This window comes from Thunnus albacares, chromosome 22, assembly GCF_914725855.1.
Source record: "Thunnus albacares chromosome 22, fThuAlb1.1, whole genome shotgun sequence".
Taxonomy (NCBI): domain Eukaryota; kingdom Metazoa; phylum Chordata; class Actinopteri; order Scombriformes; family Scombridae; genus Thunnus; species Thunnus albacares.
In genome coordinates this window covers 22,882,555-22,906,248 of record NC_058127.1, presented here as the reverse complement: position 1 = coordinate 22,906,248, position 23,694 = coordinate 22,882,555, and the positions used below count along the sequence as shown (strand labels likewise).

General features: G+C 40.5%; 1 protein-coding gene across 1 annotated transcript in view; it reads left to right on the top strand.

The window, feature by feature from the left end:
* The first annotated feature begins 4,000 nt into the window (after nucleotides 1-4,000).
* Nucleotides 4,001-23,694, top strand: part of LOC122973423 (mitogen-activated protein kinase kinase kinase 11) — a 57,413-nt gene continuing 37,719 nt past the window's right edge. Inside the window, exon 1 of the mRNA XM_044340910.1 lies at nucleotides 4,001-5,920. Coding sequence (XP_044196845.1) covers nucleotides 5,164-5,920 — 757 coding nt within the window. The 5' untranslated portion in view covers nucleotides 4,001-5,163. The remainder of the gene's footprint in view (nucleotides 5,921-23,694) is intronic.

The window sequence follows — 23,694 nt, the reverse complement described above, 5'->3', positions numbered from 1 at the left end:
GTGACTCATGCAACCTGTTAGACAAAAGCTGGTACTTCTACTCCTCCGCACTGCAGTCTCCTCCTGGTATTTGAATCAGATAAGTACAAGAAAGTACAGGTTTAGGGGAGCGGTGTTCACAGAGGGGTGATTGTTACCATCGTACTTACTTTCAGAGTAGCGTGTCCAGCCCCTTTCCTCTTCCTCCTGCTTTCTTTATTTTTTAAACAGTCCATTTTGTCGTGTAAATGCAGCCGACTCCTCCACCCCCCTCAAATCACCCACCCATGCAAGCAAGCAACCCCAAGCCGGGACTGCAAAAACAACTGCATCCTTCCTGCACAAGCGTTGACTCAGCGGACTGAGAGGAGGGTGGGGTTCGATATGTGTGTGTGAGTGTATGCGGGGGAGGGGGGAGGGTGGGGGTTGTAGGTGGTTGACTTTAGGAGGTCGGTGTCCAAACAAACGGCAGCCGTGGGGCAGGGAAGGAGGGAGGGGAAGGGGAGCCATCAAAGGGCTAACAGAAGGAAGCACACTGTTTCCACACAGCAGCCGGCGGGGCCAAAGGTGGCCCTCTGATTCCCACCCCCCTCCCATGAAGCCACTGGTTTTTATGGATTCTGCACTTTGGAAAATGTGGCAAAAAGGAATTCCCTGACATTTCAGTGGCTACTTGAAAAGCTCGTGTTTAAAATGCACCTTGTGTTTTAGCCCTGCTGTGGGTTTGATCAGAGGACACGCTGGGAACCAACTCATTAATATTCTCTCAAACCTGGAGGCTATTTTTGAATACTCTTTTATCATTACAGCCCGGCTTCACCCTGGTAGGAGGTATGTGAGATATTCTGTCATTGAGGGAGTGACTGTAGTCGTATTAATGAGCACAGCAAGAAAAACTTTAATCATACAGCACATTTCATAGATGGGGAAATCCACAGCAAGCACATATAACCTATTCAATAACTAATTTACAATGCTCATTACTGGAAAGCAAGAACACTAGTGTTAGATGACCTGAGAGAGCAGTATGACTCATACAATAGCTTTCAAGAATCTTAAAAGGCCTGTCAGGGGTTAATAGACCAGCAGGGGAAACTTGAAGTCAGTGCAGTGAAGTAGAATATATGATGGACACTTCTGACAGAAATGATTAGTGTTTATTGTTGCATATATTTTAATGTAATGGAAGAATAAAAGCATAGGCCTATTTGTTTGATGTACCAACCTTTAAATTAGCCAGTTACTCCGAGAAAGCCTGGGAAATAAAGAAAAAAGCACTTTTCCAGGTTAAACTAAATACTCATGGCACATCCAAATTATGAGACACTACATCCACAATGACTTACAATGATAATTTTAATTTTTATTGTGCCTTTTCATCAATTCTTTTCTTTTTATGGGTGGAAATGGACCTCTATAGGCTGAAAATCACATCAGAGGACAAATCTGTCGGCTTTTCATTGATATTGTGGCCAGTGGCAAACCAATCAGTCAAGTATATTCTATAGTATAGTCAGTCAGAATCTGGCTTGTTGAGGCAGAACTACTTTTCTGAATTTGAGTGCTTTCAATATAACAAAATTGTACTCAAAGTAAGAGTATTCTCCTTGAAATAAAACTTTTAAACAAGCTACATTTGACTTTACTAAAAACAAAGTCGAATGTAGCTTTTTTCAGTAATAGCCCTTCCACCCCACACACGTAAGTAGCCCATCAAACTCCATAAAGAACATTAAAGCAGCCACACACTGAAGACTTTTAAGAGTGTTGCTTGAAGAGAAGCTTGAAACTTTTTTTTTGCTCAAAGTAACACTAGACAAAAGAAACCCTTGAACAAATTCCTCCTCACAGAAATCCAACAGAAGCAGTTTATCCTCTCTTCTTTGGGGATAATTTGTAATGAAATACTATCTTATTTCTTAACTTAAAACTCTTGAATAAACTTAATATTTCAACTGATTCAGCAGGAAGACACTTCAAGATACTGATTTCACTTCAGAACACTACTCCTGGAACAGAGAGACAATCAGGGTTTAGTTGAACAAAAAGCAAATGGTATGTATTGAACATACTCCTACCAACAAATGAAGTGTAATCACATTTGCAGGACGTATGCAGGGTGTGTTTACTTAACACTATTACAGATATATAGTGACATTCTAAAGGAAAGAACAAAATAGGAAATTAAACACTTATATTTATGGCATATTTTCAGGAAAATTGTGATTTGTGTTGATAATTTTTTGATGTTTGCATATTTGTCTACCCGTAGGAACTTGGGTAGAAAGACTATGAATTATTGTGGTTTAGTGGATTACTTTTTGGTAAATGTTTCACGAGCATTTGATCTTTCTCAGTTTCATGTGCCACCTGTGAAAATGTATGTGAAGTCAGACACAAAAACAGGAAACACTTCTGGCATGAGTTTCAAAATAAAAAGTCAGATTAAAACGTATTTGGTAGATAATATCTACTGTAAATCAAAATACAAGTGTTTTCTTCCCAAACAATAAAATTACTGTGCTGGTCATTTAAACATGTACTGCTGTAATCAAAATGTAAGAAATTTCACTCTTTTAAGTTGAAGGCAAAGCACTTCCTCTGAAGTATTGTCTGCCAGCTCCTCTAAAGTGTAGAGGAGTACAGGAAGTGGCCAGAAAACTACCGGAAATTAATGAATTCAGAATAAAAGTCTCAAAAATACATGCGTATAGGCCGGTGATTCTCAAAGTGAGGTCTGGGGACCCCCAGTGGGTCACCAGCAAAAAGGAGAATAATTTGTTTTCACTAAAATTCCTTCCATAAGTAACACAATGACAGAATGTATGACTAATTTGGTAATCGGTTTCACACACTTTCAGTAATAAAACATCTAAAAGCAAAAATCCTCTAAAAATGGGGGTCCATGGTCTAATTTGTGTCAGTTTAGGGGTCCTTGACGTGAAAAAGTTTGGGAACCACAGGTATAGGCTAATATTACATACATTAACAGTGGGTTGTGCACTAGTATCTGAATCCATATCTTCCTTTCACTTAAGACAGTGAATGATAAATCTATAATGCACTTTCATTACTGTAAAATGGTATCTCTGGTGTGCACTTAAAGCTTGTTGAGTATTATCTGAGGTCAGTAATTTAGCTTCAATTTGATATAACACATACAGTACTGCTACACCTGTACTTTAAATCACATTTGTGCTGAGTGCAGGTGGCGTGGGCTCCCCATTAACAGCAGTTTTTATCCTAATGGAGAGCAAAATTAAGCAAAAATGACAAAAAATCTATAAAGAGTCTTGATATTGACTATATGATAATACATTATGTCATCAGAGTTTCTCAGCTTTGTCCTCACTGATATATTTGATACACACTTCACAATAATGTGTAGGGTTTAGTGGCATCTAGCAGTGAGGTTTCAGATTGCCTAACCATAACCTTCCCCTTCCAAGTGTGTAGGAGAACTTACGGTGGCCGCAAAATTTGCAAAAACCGTGAAAGGCCCTCTCTAGAGCCAGTGTTTGGTTTGTCTGTTCACGGCTATTGTAGAAACATGGCGCCCTCCGTGGATGAGGGCCTGCTCCGTGTGTAGATATAAATTCTAGGTAATGAAAATACAATGATTCTTATTTTCAGGTGATTATACAGTAATTAAAACATACTTGTGAATATTATATTCCATTTCTGCCAAGGCGGTTCCTATGGATGCCACTAAATTCTACACACTGCACCTTTAAATGCCCAGTCACTTAATTCCTGTACTGTAAATGGCCTAAGACTATTATATTATCTAATATTATTTTAGCTACTGCTTACTTTTTTTCATTCGGACGTATACTAATATTTTTCTGTCTTTTAAATTCAAACCTCTACAAACTGCATTTGTTCTATTTACCTCAAATAAAGCGCTCTCGTGTATCCTGGTTTTATTATGACAGTTACGGTCGGATACGTTCTAATTGTCTCGAGCTTGACTCTGGCCTGTCATCTGACTCTTTTCCTGTTGGGACAGAAAAACTTTTGAAACCCCACCCTCTTTACTGACTGTAAGCATAGACGTAGAAGTGGTTCGAGGTCCTGGCGAGTGGACACTGACCGAGGAAGAGGAGTATGATAATCAGTTATGATGGAGTTATGGCGCTGTTTGGATACCGAATGTAACAACAAGACCACCGAGCGGGACCAGGCCACGCAATGAACTCCAACTAGGAAGCAGCAGGATTTGTTTTTACTGCGTGTTTCTGTCTGGAAAGTAAAGTCAAGCAGGTTTGGATAGCTCTTCCTGTTACAAAGTCGGCGGTTCCTAAGTTTGTGTGTTGTGATATAGCCCAATTCATCGCGTGCTTCTGCTCTCATAACACCGTGAGTATGGATACTCTCGCGCAATGGGATGCGGGATTTCCTGCGGGAGCGCCGCTACATTGCGGTCACACGCGGTTATTGGAGATTTGGGCTTAATAATGCGAACTGCTCAGCTCTGAAACTTGTCGTGAAACACTGGTTGGCTGGACTGAATGCTCCTTTCCTGCTATTCTTCTCCGCTTCTCAGCGCTTCCTGCTTGTGGTGGCCACTGCACTTAATGGCTAAAAATACATTAAAAACTCAAATGGACAGCTAAATGCAGAGTGAACCTCACCTTGGAGTTGCAATTGCAGCACTAGAAGTGCTTTACAACAAGCTTTGGGCACTTTTAGCCCTCCAAATCAGAATTCAACAGGTGGCAATTGAATGAGGGAAGAGAAGAGCTAATTCACCCATAATGAGGTGATTCAAGAGTCTCTTAAATACAGGCTGGTGAAATTATATTGTGCTCAAACCATGTGTTGGGAAACCACACACCACATCACTTGAACGGAGAGAAATTCAGTAGAGACAGTGCTGCCTTTCCGAGCTTTGAAACACTTAATCAAACAAGAGCAATCTCTCGACTGATTGTGCATTTTCAAATGAAGAGCTTTGCATTTAATGTCAAGACGAATGAAAGACACTTACCATTCAGTTATCTTTGAATCCTCTTGTGTAGCCCACTTGTTGGTCAAGCTTTTGAACACATTTCAGTGGTCCCTGATGAACCAACAAGAAAGACAGGAAAGGGAGCGAGGCGCAATAAAGTACTCCTTTGTACTTTATTTTCAAACCCTTGGGGTGCAAAATCAGATCCAGTCAAAACATCTGCGTGAGGCTCCATGGAGCCACTGAAGAACATATTCAGTCGAGGCCCGCTGTCGAACTGGAAAAATTTGGAACAATCACAAAAAGGGAACTTCACCAACCCAGTGTGGACGGCCTTATTCGACTATGAGGCGTCCTGTAAAGATGAGCTCACCTTGCGTAAAGGTGACCTGGTGGAAGTCCTCTCTCTGGACTCTGAGATATCAGGGGACGAGGGCTGGTGGGCGGGAAAGGTCAACAACAAGGTGGGCATCTTTCCCTCCAACTATGGCTCCTTCAAGCCCAGTGGATATGGGAAACTTCCGGGCACCGGCGTGGTCGCTGAGCTCGGCCCGGCCGTGGTGGGTGAGTTTGAACCCGCAGTGGTGGATTTTCGGGAACTGAACCTGGAGGAGGTCATAGGGGTCGGGGGTTTCGGGAAGGTGTATCGCGGTACATGGAGAGGCGGGTTGGTGGCTGTGAAGGCCGCCCGCCAAGACCCGGATGAGGACATCAGCGTGACGGCGCAGAATGTGAGGCAGGAGGCGCGTCTGTTCGCCATGCTCACCCACCCCAACATCATCGCCCTGAAAGGTGTTTGTCTGCAGGAGCCCAACCTGTGCCTCATCATGGAGTACGCCTCTGGTGGGCCACTGAGCCGGGCGCTGGCGGGCCGTCGCATCCCGCCGCATGTCCTGGTCAACTGGGCTGTACAGATTGCCAAAGGGATGCTGTACCTGCACAGCGAGGCGATCGTCCCCGTCATCCACCGGGATCTCAAGTCCAACAACAGTAAGTTCACTGTCCTTCAAGCCTGCACTACAAGTCATTCACCAATCAAACTGGTCTATCCCAAATCTGTCAGTGTTAGATTGGTGAAAATAAATGGTGCACACTTATATACTGGGCCTTCTCTGTGGCAATATGCCCCATGGCAGTGATGGAACATGGTGTACAAGTGTATATAAAGCTGCTAATGGCCTCTCAGTGCTTACAAGGCCATGTCTAGAACAAAGGAAACATTTTTAACTCTCTCCACATACTGTAAGGCCTGTGCTCCAGTAGAATTATTAACACGAACAGCTCATTAACCTGGGGAATTGAACGATTTCTCTTTTATTCTGAATGTTGCACATCGCTGCAGTCCAAGTCGTTGCTAATATATCAGCTTTATTGAGTGTTATAGTTCAAGATCATGACAAAGCATTTAAGGATAAGATTAGCGTTACGACAACACATCTTTTTGAAACGTAGCCCAGTCATGTGAAACTCCGGCTGTAAAAGGTAGGCCAAGGCTACTGAGTGCAGAGACTGAGAGGCCTGCAAATATGCGTTGTTGATAGGACAGAATTCCTGACCTTTGCTACGAATGGTAGCAAAGGTCAGGAATTCAAGAGAAAGCTTCCTGTCTCATCACCACTTTGGACTTTGATGCCATCCAGGGGTATCGGGATGCTCTTGCGTCAGTTTCTCTGGCCCTCGTGGCAGACACGTACGCAATGGACCTTGTCATTAAAGCTACATTGCAGAGAGATGTATCGCTGATAAAGCTTTCTGTCCCCCTTTTGAAGCATAACAAGTGGCTCTCTCGGCTCTAACGGTGCTTTTAGCGAACCTACACACTGAGCCACCTGAATTTTACAGCAGCCTCCCCTCTGTTATTATCATTCTTGCCATGCAGCATATAATCCCTGTCAGCTCTGTGGTTGTATCTGTTGCGGTACAAAAGATTTCCAACCTCCTAAAGCTCATCCTGTCTGTTACTGCAGATCCTGATTGCCAAAACACACTAAAATAGAAAAGATCAGGGTTGCTCCATGTTTAACTGGGAACGACTGACACCGCAAAGCATTCAGTACTGTAGTTTCTGAGAAAACAACCTTGGTTGGGAGCAGCAGAAGGTTCACTCCTCGGTTTCAAGGTTTGTTTAAAGCAAAGGAGCCCCTATTCAGCACATCCTGAGAATACCTTTCTCCTAGACTCCTCTCAACATTTCTGTATTTTTCACTTTTTTTATCAGCTTTAACGTTTGAACGAGCACTAACTGCTTCTGTCAGTCTCAATCATCAACCACCTCGTAGCCTCACTTCTTCCTCCTCTTCCTGTTCCCTTCAGCATCTGCTTATACTCTGTTTCACCCCTTCGCTTATCTTCACCCCTGTGTCGGGTTCATTCCCAGTAGAGGTAGACCTCTCCACTGGAAAACATCTCCTGTCGCGCAAAAGAAAGAGGAGTTATGTTAATATGGTGTTTGTATATGAGGCCGGCCAAAGCGAACACAATCCCTCTCTCTGTGCGCCGGGAGATCGTATCACTCTCCTGCCTCCTCCTGCCTCTTGTTTTTTAATTCTTCTCTGAATCTATGTCCCTGGCCTGCCCCTACATGTCTCCATACAGCCATAACCCTGTTGTGCCACTGAGCAATATCCTGTTGTGGTGGTGGAGGAGGGGTGTGGGGCGGATGGGAACAGTGGGGACGGTGTGTGTGTGTGTGTGTTAGGGTGGGGGGGGGGGGGGGCTCTGTCAGTTTGACAATAATGCGCTGCGCTGTAAGTGAAGTGCTGACAGGTTTAATGCACAGGTGCAAGAGCATCTCAACGTAAAAAATGCACCTAATGGAATTGTTTTAAAAAATAATGAGACAGTGAGGTTGACGGTACAAAATGTACTAAAGTATCAATGGTAAACCTCACATAATGGTGTCAGTTCCTCAGAAAAATAGTGCAAGTTCTTCTTTCTTGAGCTGCCATTTTGCTGCGACCGTCTGCAGTCATACAGGGAGAAATCTGTCAAGGAGGAGACAGAAACTCTATTTCCGACTGTAGTCTCAAGTGGACCGTAATGCAGCGTGGCAACAACATGTGTCCATTGCAAAAAATGATGATGAAAGTAGATGAGTCAAATTGAGGGAAAGATCATTCAATAGAAAAATAAACTCCTTTTATGCAGATATGATGGTTAAAGATCATTCTTTTACATCATACGGCACTAAAATATCATATCAGCCTAACCAAAACACTAGCAGAAGATAGTGACCACCGGCACAGTACCGCGTTAGAAATACGATGACTTTGGAGCATTAGACCCAGCTGTCACACTGATGGATTAAGGTGAATAGTCATTATCCCTGAAGAGCTTGTTAACAAGAGCCAAGAGGTGCGGTTGTAGCTAATGACCAGTGGAGCATATTGGCCTGTGTGGAAGATGCTGATTAAACAGAGTCATTGAAGAAAGTGCATGGTGGGACGCTTGGGTCGAAGCTAGAGGCCATAACTGGAATTCCACCAAAAGTAAATACAAAACAGAGAATAGAGGAGCTTCTTTTACTCGCTGTTGTGTCCTTATGTCTGCAGATGAGAGCTAATTCAACATACTTTTGATTATATCCCCTCAGTCACACCTAATGCTTTTTTTTTTTTTTTTTTTTATCAGACCAATGTTTTCGTATATCATGGTATCTAAATGTGCTTTCAGGTTTTTACTGTCAGCCATACGGTTTTACAGTAAATACTCTGTTTTAAGTCCAACTGAAATTAAATTGCATGTTTTTTCTGCTACAGCATACAGATGTGCTTTCTAAATTACATGTTATTTGCTCTGTTTTGAAAAAAAAAAAAAAATAACCAAAAGGGAGAAATTTATATATTTTATTTTTTTTTGTTTCATGACATTCCATCCTGTCTGAGCATATACTATCACCGTTCTATCATTGGCTGATATGACACTAGCAGTCAGACCATAGCGGTCACTGGACCAGAGTGCAGCTCTGAGCCAGACAATACAAAAAGAACCTCAGACTTTGAACTGTCTCATTTTTATCTACAAACGGGGACAAAATCTTGCGTTGGAACTTGGTTTGCTTAACGAACCACCAAACAAACCTCCCAGAGGAAAAGTGCAGTGCATGCTAGATAGCTTTCTAACCAGTTAGCTTCGGCACTTCAAACAGCTTTAAAACATATGTGCAGATTTCACAACAGCTCAGTTTAGATGTTACATGATGGTCATCAGGGCTGCCGTGGGGGTGTGTTAGGCCCCGTGCAAACTTGACATGCGAGGCACTGGTCATTGACACGCATGCACATGAATCACAGTCACACGCAACATAGCTATTGTAGTTCTACAGCAACTGTAATCTTGGTGCAATACATTTGTAACAAGTAGAATAATACAGCATCATCACGCATGCTATGACTTTTTGCTATTACAGTCTTTCAAAGGGAAAAAAAATCAAGTGTAAAACTATTGGCTTTACATCATCAAGTCAGCTCAGCTGTCACTTTATGTTGGCATGTTGAAGTATGACAGTTACAATTCAGTATTTCAGCTCTATAGTCTACATTTCATACAGATTTCGAAACATTTTTCAAACCAGTCATTACACATAGCCCACAGTCACAGTCACATGCATATAGCTATTCTAGATCTACTGCAGGCTGGACAATGCAGTAATATATAGACAATACATTTTGAACAAGTAGGCTAGAATAATACCGCATCCTGTGTACATTGTATAAGCTCATCACTTGTTGCTATAGTCTTTCAAAGGAAAAAAAAAATCAACAGTAAAAACTAGCCTATTGGCTTTACACCCACTGATGACAGTCATCTGATCTGTGACTAATTTGACATGACATTTCCATGGAAACGTGACTAAGCTGGAAGTTTTCAATTCAATATTTCAGATCTGTACATTTCTTTACAATGTAGGATTATTTTTTCATACTGGTCAGGTCATACATGGCCTAGCCTACTGTAGTGTGCACTGTACTGTAACTCAAACAAATAAGATGGACTCAGTCCGACTCACCATACACATAAATGGATTAAGTGAAAGTCACTTTCCCTGCCTTCCTGGCCACAAACTCAGTAATAAAATCCTTGTAATCCAGCTTGGATGCAATGTCCTTCTCAACTGATAGAACAACGAGCCCACGTAGTCTGTCCTGTGAGAGAGAGGTGCGCAAATAGTTTTTAATTAGTTTGAAAAGCTTTGCTCACCCAATGCCACTGTTACTGGGATAGTCAGTCGGATCCTGAGTGCAATCTCACAGTTGGGGGAGGTTGCTTCAGTCCTTTTAGAGGAAATGAAAAGTTTAAAGTGCTGTAATTATTCCTTTTGGAATTATCTCTCGATGTATCTGCAACTCGTGGAAGAGGTCCGGTGCGTTTATGTCCTGAGATTCAGACATGCTCAGAGCATCGTTTAGTCCTGTGCACTGTCTTTGTAGGTCAGTCTCCTCCATTTCACACAGTGTGGTCAGATCAGAAAGACATCCAAACATCTCGCCAAACTCCTGCATTTGTTTAAAACGGGTACTGAGGGCAGTGAGAGCCTGATCACGATTTAAAACAAAAAATATATTAGCAAACAGCATTCATTTGGAGTTGTGTTTCTGTCCACCTGGCGAGTGTAAGGCCAATACTGACTCTTCTTTTCGCTCTGTTTTGTTCTCTACGGACTCCTGAGGTAAATATGTCTCTTTAGCTGCTAGATGCTCCGCTGTGTTCACCAACTAGTTTGTGTGTTGTTTGGAATGTGATTGGTGTGAGTGGTAAGAATGAACCAAACCAGTTCCCTACCAGGCCCTAAAACCAAACCAAAGACTCGAAAAGGCTCCATAAAATATAGCGGAACTGCAGAGTCGGTGGTAATTCGCTGTGGGTTTGGCCCTTTCCCCCTTTTCACATTACACATAGCTGTTTAAGCCATTGTTTGTATAAAACATTGATTAGTACAGTTTTAAGTTTTTTTTGTAATTAAAATATCAGCACAACATATCTTGCTGTGCTTCAGTGAAGATCTTGCTATCACTAATGGCCTTCAAAAGCTCATACTGGTCTAACTGTCATCCTCACACTGTCAGTTATCTGCACAAAGCCTTCATAGACCCAAAAACAGCTATTGGCATCACCACATGCCATAAAACTCTGCAGAGGCTTTAGTTAGAACTGGTGGGGAAAGTGCCAAGCTAAGCACTTGCTGGGCTGGAACTCACAGGCCTTTTTTTCAGGAAGAAGCCACAGTTAGATCTTGGATCAACATGTCTTTTTTTTTTTTTTTTTTTTTTTCCACGAGTGGACAAACATCTGATACATCCCTCTACCAGCATGTTTTCATTCAGGGCCCCCAGTGCCCCACACTGCAGTGCACTCAAAACATCCCCTGTGTGTGTGTGTGTGTGTGTGTGTGTGTGTGTCTGTCTGAGTGTACTGGCGGCTGGGCGTGTGATGTTTGCATGTGTGTGGTGAACTGCACTCCTGTTACCACTGCACTTACACACACATCAACATTCCCCCGTTCAGCCGGAGGAATTATTAGGGCAATTCAGACATTTTAGCCATTTTGTTGATTGTACAGTCATTTAGTGAATGGAGTAGGGGGATTTTAAACCTGATAAGTCTGAATATGCACCTGTATTTTGTTAAGGCAGCTGCATTATCTTTTAACTGTGTATTTTATGTGATAGGTGAACAAATACCGACGTAAAATTGGCCATGAGAGAGAAAGAACACGATAAAAATCCTATCTACAGATGTAAATGTGTCAGAGAAGAATGTCAGTAAGGCTTGACTTTTGCCAGTCAAATGTTTTATTGACTACTGCATGTTCTTCAACAGCCTTTGAGTAGATATACCAACACAGGCCTATTCAAAACAGCATGTGTATGTAAAAACATAAAGATAGTGCTGTTAGTTGTGGAACAGAGATGTTTCTGTTCCTGTTGAGTAAGGCCAGGTTCACATATGATCTGTTATAAAATAAATCTAAATAATGAAAGCAGCATTTTATTTGTATATTCTCTATCTTCAACTGATATAAGATAATGGTAATTTGGTCCATTTGAAACCGTAGGTTCTGTAGCTTGAGCCAGAAGCTCCATATTTGGGTCAAGGGCAGAGCCTGAGTTGAACTGAGGGCGTGACAAGCAAACGGCAACCAATAAGACTGGCTGTGATAAGCTGGGAGAAGTGTCAATCAAGGCAAACTGACCTTGAAACCTATCCCTTGATAAGCCTTAGTAGCCTTTTAATGCAGCAATTTGCAGAGTCATTGCCAGGACAAACTTAAAAATAAAAGGAAATTAGCTATTCAGGTTGTGAAAAAAAACAACTTTTGGAACCAACGTCTTATTTTTTGTTCATTAGAGAAACTTTAGACACTTTATGTATTGACTTGCTTGTTCTAATTACAAGGGGCCGACTTTGTAGATTTCAGACTAAAACACATACTATGCACATTGCTCACTACCACTGTTATTCATAAGTTAATGTTCCCTTGTTTGGAAAAAAAACGATCCTTTGTCTAACATCACCAAATCAGTTTGTCGTCATGCATGTTCGATTGACAACAACATATTGATAACACAAGTCTGGGTTCCGCTGCTCAATTGAATAATTTGAATGTGAAAATTCCCTCTTGACATAGATAACAATAGCTTGACAAATGAATCTTATGTCGAGGTCCACTTGCTGGCCTTTCCGAGAACTTTAACATCATTTCTTTACGTCTTCAGCAAAGGAGTTTGCTCAGATGTCATGTGACTTAAAGGAAGACTGTAACTTCTGCTGAGCAGCAGCAACAGTAGCCTCGTTTATTTCTGTTGATATGAGCATTGAGGGTACCACACTATTGTATAACGTAAGGGAACACTATTTCACAGGGAACAGACTTCAAAACTTCAGAAACGCCGTATCTAGACCGCAAGCATTGCGTGAGCAGCACGTTTAGCAGAGCAGCAGCAGCAGTGAGTTCTCCGTCTGTGTCTACACAGGAGGTGCTCCGGTCCATTGCTGCTTAGCTAAGCATGCTGCTCACACTATGCTAGCAGACACAGGGTTACTGTTGTTACTGTTGCTTAATTTTGTGATCGCCAACATTTGAACCCACAGAAGCTGTGTCTTAAAATGTAGTTGCTAACAGCTAGCATTACACTGATTGACTTACATTACGATCCACTATGATACACATCATCTTCACACACCGCAGAAAATACAGTCCGGTGGCTGCTAGCATGTATGTATGTTAGTTCTATTGATAATGAAATAGTAACATATTGGCAAGATAACAAGTGGGTATAATTCACCAAAGGGCTCATCAGCTGTCGCTTATTAGCTGAAGACCCATCTGCACGTATTCATTAAACTGAAGTTTCATCCAGATAACTACTATTTTTAGTGATCGTACCTGTTCAACCCAAGTTACATAGTGCAAGAACAGGCGTTCAGGGCAGAGTGGGAATGAAAGAGGCTTCGTTCTCCCTAATTACAAGTCAGTGTATCATCAAAGTGATTTTGAAGCTGTTATTTTAAGGTAAAATAGTTGCAAAATGTTGCTTTAAAGATCCCCCCCAGAAATGTTTTAAGATGTTACTAAAAGACTACTTTGAATAATAATTTGAGTCCGATATGGTTTTTCCACCAAAAGTTCAATTATCTTGCTAAAATACATAAAATGACATCTACTCCTTCTCCCTCATTAAAAATTCCAGAATCTATAAATATGCAAATATATTTAATCTTAAAAGTTTAACTGCTGAACACAAGATGCCTCCTAATTCACTATAAACTTCATTCTCAGTGTTTGTGCACTGGAAGTTTCATGTTTCCACATCAGACTTGTGTAAGTTGAATATTGGACCAGGATTGGCTCCAAACTAGTTGTGATGTCACAAATCATGCTGGTAGGCCCGCCCCTTAAAACTGGATTTTCAGTGATATGGTTGTTTCACAAATAAGTTTTACTTAGTTAAAGAGGTGCTCCACACTAAATGATTATTTTTGCAGTGTACACATAATGACAAATCATGATGAATGATAAATTCTTGTTGTCATATGATGTCATATGGTACCACCATATGACATCATATGCCAACAGTGTCCCCTTACCTCTCACATCTCACACCATGTACCCACAAGGTCACACCTCCTACACTCGTCGAGGGTATTAGCAGAATTGGAGTGTGTAGTTACCCTTTTAAAAATGTTCATATTACATGTACTCCCTCTCCCTTATTGAAAAGTCCAGAATAAATACTGTATGCACAATTTTTTATTTCAAAAGTTTAACTGCTGGATGCAAGGTGTCTCCTACTCTATTCTCAGTGTATTTGTACTTGACTCGAGGCTTTAAGCTTCCAAATCACACATTTGTAACTTGCATACTGGACCATGATTGCCTTCCAGACTACTTGTGATGTGAAAAAATACTGCTTATACGTTCCAAGTGTTAAACTAAAATTTAAAGTTAGAAGATGAAAACAAACACATACGCATATTCTGCTGAACAATCCAAATGAAGGAAATAAAAATAGAAATAAAGGAAATAAAATAAAAAAGGAGAAGAACCAAGGCACACATGTAGGCATGCTGTTATACTAAACTTTCCCGATACTCTGAGATCCACGATGAGCTGAAAACACTACAGCTTCAATGAAAATGTCACAGGAATTCCCTTGTTGATGTTATCCTTCCTCTGCCTCACTGCTTCATCACACTCAACTCAGCTGACTTGTAATAAGTCTGAGTGTGCATGATGTAAAGCATGCGTGAAGGGAGGGGGTGTTTTTACATCTACTGTATGTTTTTACAGTTTCCGTATAGACACTGGTACATGCATTCTGTATATGAATCTACATCATGTGTTTATCTGGCCCCAGATGATGAATAGCCTCTGGCATACAAGAAGTGATTTAAATGTCAGACAGTAGCAATGGAGTCTTGTTTAAAAGAAAACTGTTAGCGTGAGAACAAATAGCCACCGTGACTGAAAGAGGAAGGAAAAAAACACCATAGAAAATCACTACTTTAACTACAGAAAATTCAAGGGAAAAGATGATTCAGCTATGCTGCTTGATTGGCACTAGTGAACTCTGGGAAATGCAGTGAAATAGCAGTGAGCTTTCAACACCAAGGAAGGAAACTCAGGAACTTGTGCATTGTCACTGCAATACAGTGTAAAAATGTTACAACAGTTTCCTCTCTGTGCACGAGAGTTGTGAGATCTTTCAGTAACCTACAGTGAATACATTAAGTTATACAATATGCATCATGGGCTACAACTAGACTCTGAAATATAATACCTGCTCTCAAAGTTAACTTTATTTCTCAACTAATTCACAACTTTTGAGGCGCATCACCATGAAGAGCAAATGTATTTTTATTCAGCAGAAGGCATAACCTCAAAAGTCAAGTGTAAAGTGCATCGTCATGAAGTAACCCATCCATAAACACACGTACTCCTTCACTGCCAGTTTTTGCTGACTCGCATATCCAAGGGAGGCCTGGGGTGTCCTGGCAGGGAGTCAAAGGGGGTCACCTGGGGTAGTGCATTGCTGCTGGCTCAGAGTGTGTGTCAGAGGGTGATAAGGCTCCCTGCGTCCTTTTATTTTTTAATATTATTATTATTATTTATTGTTATTATTTGATCCAGGAAGCCTCCATTGACCTCAAGTTCACATTGAATCAAAGAGCAGGTCAGACCTGGAGATTGAAGAGATTCCCCCATGTGTGCATGAACAGAATTCAGCTGTCGGTTTTTCAAGCCTAGTTCTGATCCCATTGTTTTTTAGATCAAAGCTTCCGGGACCGCAGTTTTTGTGCTGATCTCAATTTTATTATGTCCTCAAAAAATGAGCTTCAAAGTCATTTTATGCCATGTTGAGCTGTGTAAAGAAATAGTTGAGTATTTTTCGCTTTCCTTCCGTGAATGATATGAGAATATCACCATCAATCTCATGTCTGTTAAATACAGAGCAGGAGCTGGGAGGTGATCAGCCTAGCTTAGCATAGCAAAGGGAAGCAGTACTCTCAGTAAAACGGACATTCCCAGTGTATTATAGTATATATTATACTATTTGTTTTAATGCACTTCATCAGAAAGAAATGACCTAATAGAATTAGGTTCATAATGTGAGTTATTAATAATTATATAGTTGTTTTTAATGATGCACACTTCTTTATGATTATCATCCTTTTGGAAATTCCTTGTGTTCTCAGTGTTTTCCTAGACAGTCCTGCAGTGCTTACTCTTCAGCTGACATAGCAACAGTTACTTTCCATTTAGACATCTGAAAAGGCACTTCTTTATTTCTGGACCGCCACTTTGACTGACCCTTCTAGCACAGTGTACTTCAACCAACATTTCAGCTCCTTTCATTGCTTGAAGCTCAACTAAGTCTTTAACTCCTCGCAGCGCTTTCACTCAAATGAACTCTTCAACTTCTTTCAGTACTTAATCTGAAACTTCAACGTCTTTCAGCCCTTCCATTTTAGCTACCATTGCAACTTCTTTTACTCATTGTATTGCACTTTGTTCAGTTATTCAACTTTTTCAAATCTTTCAAGTGCAAATTTTCAGCAGTGAGCACACACATTTCCTCCAGAAATTATTAAATATTTGCTCTGTAGTTTAGACAGTTATTATGCCATCATATCTTTCCTGAGATTTCTCTTCTCTCCAGGGCAAATCTACATTAAAACTCAGGGTGATAGCAATATTGGTGAAAAATATCCAAGCATATCTGGGTGTAGTCCAACCAAAATATTGCACTAAATTAAATTCAGGTTGTATAGTGATCATTATGTAACAAATAATATCTGTATGCTGACGTGGGAGTTTTGATACGATGGAGATCGTGGCCTGATATCTCTGTAAGACCATATATCCAGTCTCATACAGCACAGTGCATAAGTGCAAAATGAGATATGCCCACACAATGACTGCATACCCATGCTTAGTCATGAAAGCTGCAGAATATGTGTGTGTATGTAGTCCAAGCAGGATGAGTGAGGGGGCAGAACAACAGAACTGCAGGGGAGGAGGAGGAGGAGGAAAAAAAAGAAAGAAAAGCAGACAGTGGAAGGTCAGAGCCCACAGGAAGTAGAGGGGTTTCCAGAACTCAGCCAGAGTGAAATCTGTTGTTGTTTTTTCCCTTCTCTGGTCTGAAACCTCATTCTCAGCTTGGCCTTCTTCTCACCATACACATCACGAGACAGTTCCCATACAAATGAACAAAAAACCTACATACTGTATGACTGTCTGTGGGAGAGAAAATGGTCATGAGGATTAGGACACATTTGTTTTGGAGACTTCAGGAAGGAAAACAGCCAAAGGAATGTTGATCGTAAATGTAGTAAAGATTGGTTTGGTGGTAATAGAATTTTTGACCTTTTCATCTGAATTCAATAAATGTTTTTTTTTTTAATCTTTCTGTTAACCTTCCTTCAATGTTATCCACTCTCAATAAAAAGAGCTGTAGTAATTTTATAATACATTTTATAAGGCTATTGATATCACACTGGGGTACAAATATGCAACTATTACAAGCCTTAACACCAGAGAAGATAAATAAATATCATATAGTGTGATAAGATTACTATCAGATATTACTATTTACCACTGGCACATCAGAAATCCCTGTGTTGTATCAATATACAGTAATCCCTATAATATTTTGGTCTATTTCAAGAGAATACAAAAATGATCACTCTGATTTTCTTATTTTCTTGAATGTCAGTTTATAAGGTTGGATCACTGGAATACAGTGTTTCTGTTTGCCAAAAAAACAAATTGTCATTTAATTATTGTATAATTTATGTCATATCCAGGTTAAGTTTTCAATTTTAAGTTAATGAACAACAGCTAATTACATTGGCTCAAAATCAGCTCCATACAATTTCGTTGTAGAAATTGAGTGGAGGGATGAGGGGTGCTTAAGTTGGGGCCAGGAGTATTTTTTCCAATTTTTTTTTTTTTATGTACTTGCATATTTTGGGGAATTTTGTTTTTTTTCCCCCTTCTTTCCTTCTCTTTCATGTACATTTGGCATTATATACTGAATACATGCCAGCGTATGTGCATTTGCATATACTGTAGTGATTTATTTAGTGTAAATTAATTAGAATCATTAATTAATTTCTGCCTTCAAAGCGGCACTGCCTGTGAGATAAATGTTTTAATAACTGAAATGCTACTCTGCTCACCAAGAACATTTTAGTCAAGTTCCTATTAGATATATAGACAACAAAAAGTACATTCATGTAAATCTGATGTCGCTACTGATTTGACCGGAGAAACCAGGGTCTAATATTTAGTTTTCGGCCGTAGTTCTTTTCCATGCTCCGGAGATAGTCATTTCAGGTCCAGGAACTCTTGGGATGTCTCAATTACAAATCAGTAAACCGCCGGAAAACAACACAAGAACTCTGTTGTTTCATTGTGTGGGAAAATTACATTTCAGACAATGACGTTATTTTTTAATCTCTCATCAGTCTAATCTTCTTGGATCTTCAGATGTGGTGTAAACGCAAACAGGATTGCTCAAAAGGGACTTTCCTGATTTAGTTCCTGAGTTCAGCTCCTTAGTTCCTTGGACTTAGGGGCTTTATACTGTAGTTACGAATTAATTGGCATAGCCATGTACTTGCAGTACATTTCTTACCTGGTTGTGTCTGATCCATCATATTTACTTCCACAGTACGTCACCCCTGCTTCCCACCACTACCTTGACCTCAGAGCTTCTGGAGTCAATCCAGTAATGACCCCCTATCTGAGTTTCTAAGAAAATGGCGCTAATGAAGGTTAAATTTCAACATATGAGCAGTGGAGGCTTGTTAATGAGTGACCGTTTTCTAGACCTCACAGTGTTTTTACCTGGCACTGGATACTTTGCACAGGGAATCATTTATAACTCCACTTTGACAGCGTTAATGTGGATGCCCAGAAACAGAAAATTCCCTTGTGTTTGTGTGTGTTGAAAGGTGTGTTTCAGACTCTCGAGATGATTAGCTTGTAGTTTGTTTTCCAGAATGTGCTTGATAGGAACAGGTTTGTCCTGGTTGTTTAGCTAAGTTTGATTTCCTATATTTGATTTACTAAAATCAATTGTTGTTTGTTCATTGTTGTATAAATTGAGTGCTTGATATTGATTTCACATTGTGTCTTTTATAAACCAAAATCATGTTGGATCAACACACTGCTGAGAATGCAGTGAAATCTGCAATACAAAGGTGTCACTGTTAAACTTTTACTGTGAAGCATTTACAGGAAATGTGATGAACCCCAAATCTATCTTTTCATAATGAAACACTCACCCCTGTGAGGGCAAAACGTGGCTTTAAAGCTGGAGTGCAGGACTTTTACATATAAATGAACATCTGTTACACTGAAGCCCAAGTTCACAAAAAGCTGATTAAGCCTATCACTGCTAGGTAAATCTCTCTGTATACTGGAGTTTTTAAATCTGGTGTCTGTGGTGACTTTCCCGTGCTGGTGAACTAGTAGTGATGCGTTTTATGTCAGCCAGCAATGATTGGTTTGCAACTGTCGACCAGGGTGTACTGTCCTCAGTGCGCCATAACCGCGTCACGTCACCAGGGCGGGGACTGGCTCACGTAAAAAGCGTCAGGGGTCTGGGGCATTGACATCCATAGTGTTTGTGTAATTACTCTCACTGCCAGAAGGGGGAGACAAAAGTTCCGCACTGCATCTTTAAACTTGCGCTGTTTTTGACTGGACTGCAACAGCAGGGCCAGCCCTATAAACACAAATGTCCATGACTGAGTGAGTTACTGAGTGATGAAGCTACACAATTGGTTGGCTGAAGGCAGCCGAAGTATCCCAGAATGCATTTCGCACCAACTGGCAGCGATGGCGGAAATTTTTAGCCAGGCTAAAAGCTGTTGTAATTTTCGCTGTAGCACTGTATTAAGTTTTAATATTTTTTCAGGCAAGAAAGTAACTATTTAGATTCCCAATAGGTAAGTCAGCTTATCCAAATAACTCTATTTGGAAATTTGCTCCAATGTTTTTGGAGATGTGAGGAGCCACTGGCCTGGTAGACCAGCCAGTCATCTCAGCTGCTAGCAGTCCGACTCCTGAGATGATCGGCCGGTCAATGTCCGTTGTCATCCAGGGGAGAACGTGATCCGATTAACTGATCTGTGCAGCTCTTTTGAGATGTACCGCTGGCTCTAATGTCTCTGTAACATTTTGATACATGATATAATTCCTTTTGGAAGATTAATGTTGGTCTCACAGATTAAATCTGACAATTTTAGCTGCCATATTAGATTGCCTGAATGTAAAGAGAAGCATCATGTTTTTACTGGACAGAACAACAGCGCTGTCCCTGGGGCTCTATATGTACAGATATCACCACATTTCAATAAATATAAATGTATTAAAATGAACAGATCAGTCTATATTAAATTTTGTTTTATTTAAACATTTTAATCAAAGCTACATAACTGTTTGGGTTTTTATCATAGCTACATTATAGACAGAATAACATAATTTACTGCATCTCTCTGTCAATGAGGTTATTTTTTTGTGAGGAAAAAAAGTGTTAGTGGAGCCTTGACTTAAGATTATTTTGTCACAGTACAGTCAGGCAATTGATACATTTTAGAGTAATTTATATAGAGTAATTTAGAAAGAAAATTCTAAACATTTGCTAATTCCATGTTCTCAAATGTGATTATTTCTTTCTTTTAAAATATCTAAATTGAATATAAATGGGGTTTGGATTCTTTATCTTTCAACTAATGATTGACTGAAGAAAAATAATGGTTTATTTCAAGTTGGGTTTTATTTATTTTCCTCTGCGTTACCCTCTACTAGACTATTACTGAAATCAGGGAAAGCACCATTGAGTTCAATGGGGCCTTGGCTATAAACAAACCAACAGGTTAGCCTTTCTTATTGGAAGAGAAAATGAAGAACGGTAAAATTATTTGGTTTATCCTGGTTCAACTTTGACCGACTGTACTTGCTGTTTTGTTTTTGGGGTTTTTTCGCACATGTTTTTTTTTCCTGTTTTTCTGTAAATGACGGATTATTGCCGACACCTGTGATGCACTTATTTACGGTTTCATAATCAACATTTCTCAATTGCAGAGCACGGAGAGTGTCTTCCAGTAAATGAACTGTTTTCAAGTGTTTCAACACCTGCCACCATGCAAAGTGATACAATATCCATATAGCGATTAAATAAACATTAGGGGTTTCAGGTTTATGTAATGACAACACTGTGGTGTATAGGGTCAATCTCTCTTAACACATCAAATGAGGAAGAAATGTCACCTCAGATTGATTTCAGAATCTTCTATTCATAATTATGAGTCAACTATGACTGTTGTCGCTATGTGCTTTCTCATGGGGGAATGCTTAGTTTCTGTGAATTAATTAGTACTGTCTAGACCTGCTTTATGTGAAAAGTGCCCTGAGATAACTTCTGTTGTGATTTGGTGCTATATAAATAAAACTAACTTGACTTGACTGTGGCCTGGCTTATAAAGTTACCAATGTTGCCCAATTCCTGGTTTCACTGAACAATATATTGCGTGCCCTTAGCTAAGACGAAACTCTAGCGAAGCGAGTGCTAGTTTCACCCATGAGTTGACATCTTCCGCACTATGATTATGCCCTGTCACTCTCTCTCTCTCACTCTCTCGCTCACTGGCTGCCTGGTCAGAGGTTGCCAGACTGTCTGTCAGCCTATGGCCTCGTCCCTCAGGGGACAAAGCTCCCGTTCTTCCTGGGGAAAGCCCCCACCCTGCCGGAATTCTCCCCTCGCCTACGGGTGCAGGGCAGGGAGGGGGGAGAGGGAGGAAGGTAGAGAGAGCATAGAGGAGGCTTAGGTTGAACCGATGTGTGTATGTAAAAGCCAATACAGATATTTTTTGGCTTGGACCGATATTCACCACCTTTTAAATTTAACCATTTCCATGCAAAGTATTTGCATTGAAATGAGAATACTTTTTACCTAGCTTTTTACAAATGTTTTGTGTTTTCTTCATATTTTTAATGTAAATTTTATTTTCTGGTTGGGAATATAAACACACAATATCAGATTTCTAGTCATATTAGCCAATATCGGCTTAATATACTTCCACAGTAATGTATCAGTCCACCCCTATCAGAGATTGGGAGGGGGGTGAGGGTGAGAAATGATAGCATACATAGAAAAATGCGGTGAGAGATGGAGATGTAGCTCTAGCGTCGAATTATAGAGAAAATATAATTAAGTGAGGTGCAGAGTGAAGAGGCAGAGAGCGGCTTTGTGGAGCTGACTTTTCCATCTGGCATGTTATCGTGACTGGATGGTTAGAGAGAGACGGCCCTGCGGCTGAAAGGTTACAGCCTCTATCACTACATGCACTGTATGTTCAGCACCGCCACGTCCTCTCGAATGTCCTTGAGCAGGACGTTGAACCTTTGCTTTTGCTCTTTGTATTTCAGGAGCTGTAGGTGTAACTGACTGTTCCCTAAGCAACGCTTCCCCTTAAGTTACTGTTGCTATGCCTGTCAAGCATTCCTTTCTCACACGGCACATATGCAGTTTACAATGATGGCAGCGGCGGATTTACTTTTCCACTCGGAAATTCTTAGTAATTTTTTAAAACAATGGGTTCTTGCTCTCAGAGGTGTACAAAAGCACATTTCTCATTTCTAGCCACTGACTGTCAGTTTTGCTGTTTAAATTGCAATGGTCACACGAAGATTTTAACGAATATAGCTATCTAGCTAATTAAGCTTATGTTAGCCCCATGAGTTGGTTGAAAAAATATTTTAAGTAAGTCTTTGGCTGACTGATGTTTTCAGCTCACTTGTTTAAGACAAGAATCTTGGAAATGGGGTCTTAAATATAGTGCACTCAATGGCTAAAAAACTGAGGCTAAAGTGAACAGGTCTCAGGCAAAAACTCAACATACTCAACTTTTGATGATTGGCTTCAAAATGGCATTTTTTTGTACCTTGCCGAAGAGCTGATGTCACCTCATTGCTCATGCCCGTAAACTGCCACCCATTCTGTAGCCTTCTGTAGTTGCTACTGTTTTTCCATGTGTTGTTTACATTGTTCACTTGCATATTTCACATCAGATTCTGGCTCAGACATGTACAGATGTATTTGAGAAGTTGACATTTCGAGAAAGAACAAGAAAAAGAAGTGAAATCCTACTACTGTAGTTTCATTCGCGGTTTGTTTATGTAGCCTCCCGAGCAGCTGGTAGTCGGCTGTGACGCAGCTTCCAGAAGCTAACCAATCAGAACAGAGTGGGCTCATCGGGAGGAGGGGCCTTAAAGAGACAGGAGCTGAAACGGCCAGACAGAGGCTGAACTGAGGGGCTGCATAAAGAACCAGTATAAGATATATAAGATAAAGAAAATCATTTTTTTGAATTATAAATCATGCAAAGCTACTCTGGTTTAGTCCCAGAATAAAAATATAGAGCTGGAGAGGAGCATAATAGGTCCCCTTTAAAAAAAAAGACACCACACTCCATAAAGATCAATTTTATGTAGGCATTACCAGCCATCTGATTTTGCAGACACTCATTTTGGCAGTTTTATGCTTTGCGGCTAAGACTTCTTGAAATGCAAGGTCATTACATTGGTAATGACGTTAGAGCAAGTTCCCTGAATGAAAGTATTTCACCTCATTTGAAAGTTCAGTGTCTTTTTTCCAAAAGGTTGAACTGATTTTGCACGTAAGGCAACTGTTATGAAATCCAAATAGACCTGAGGCTCTTGTTTAATGATGTGGAAAGTGTGGGGAATGTAA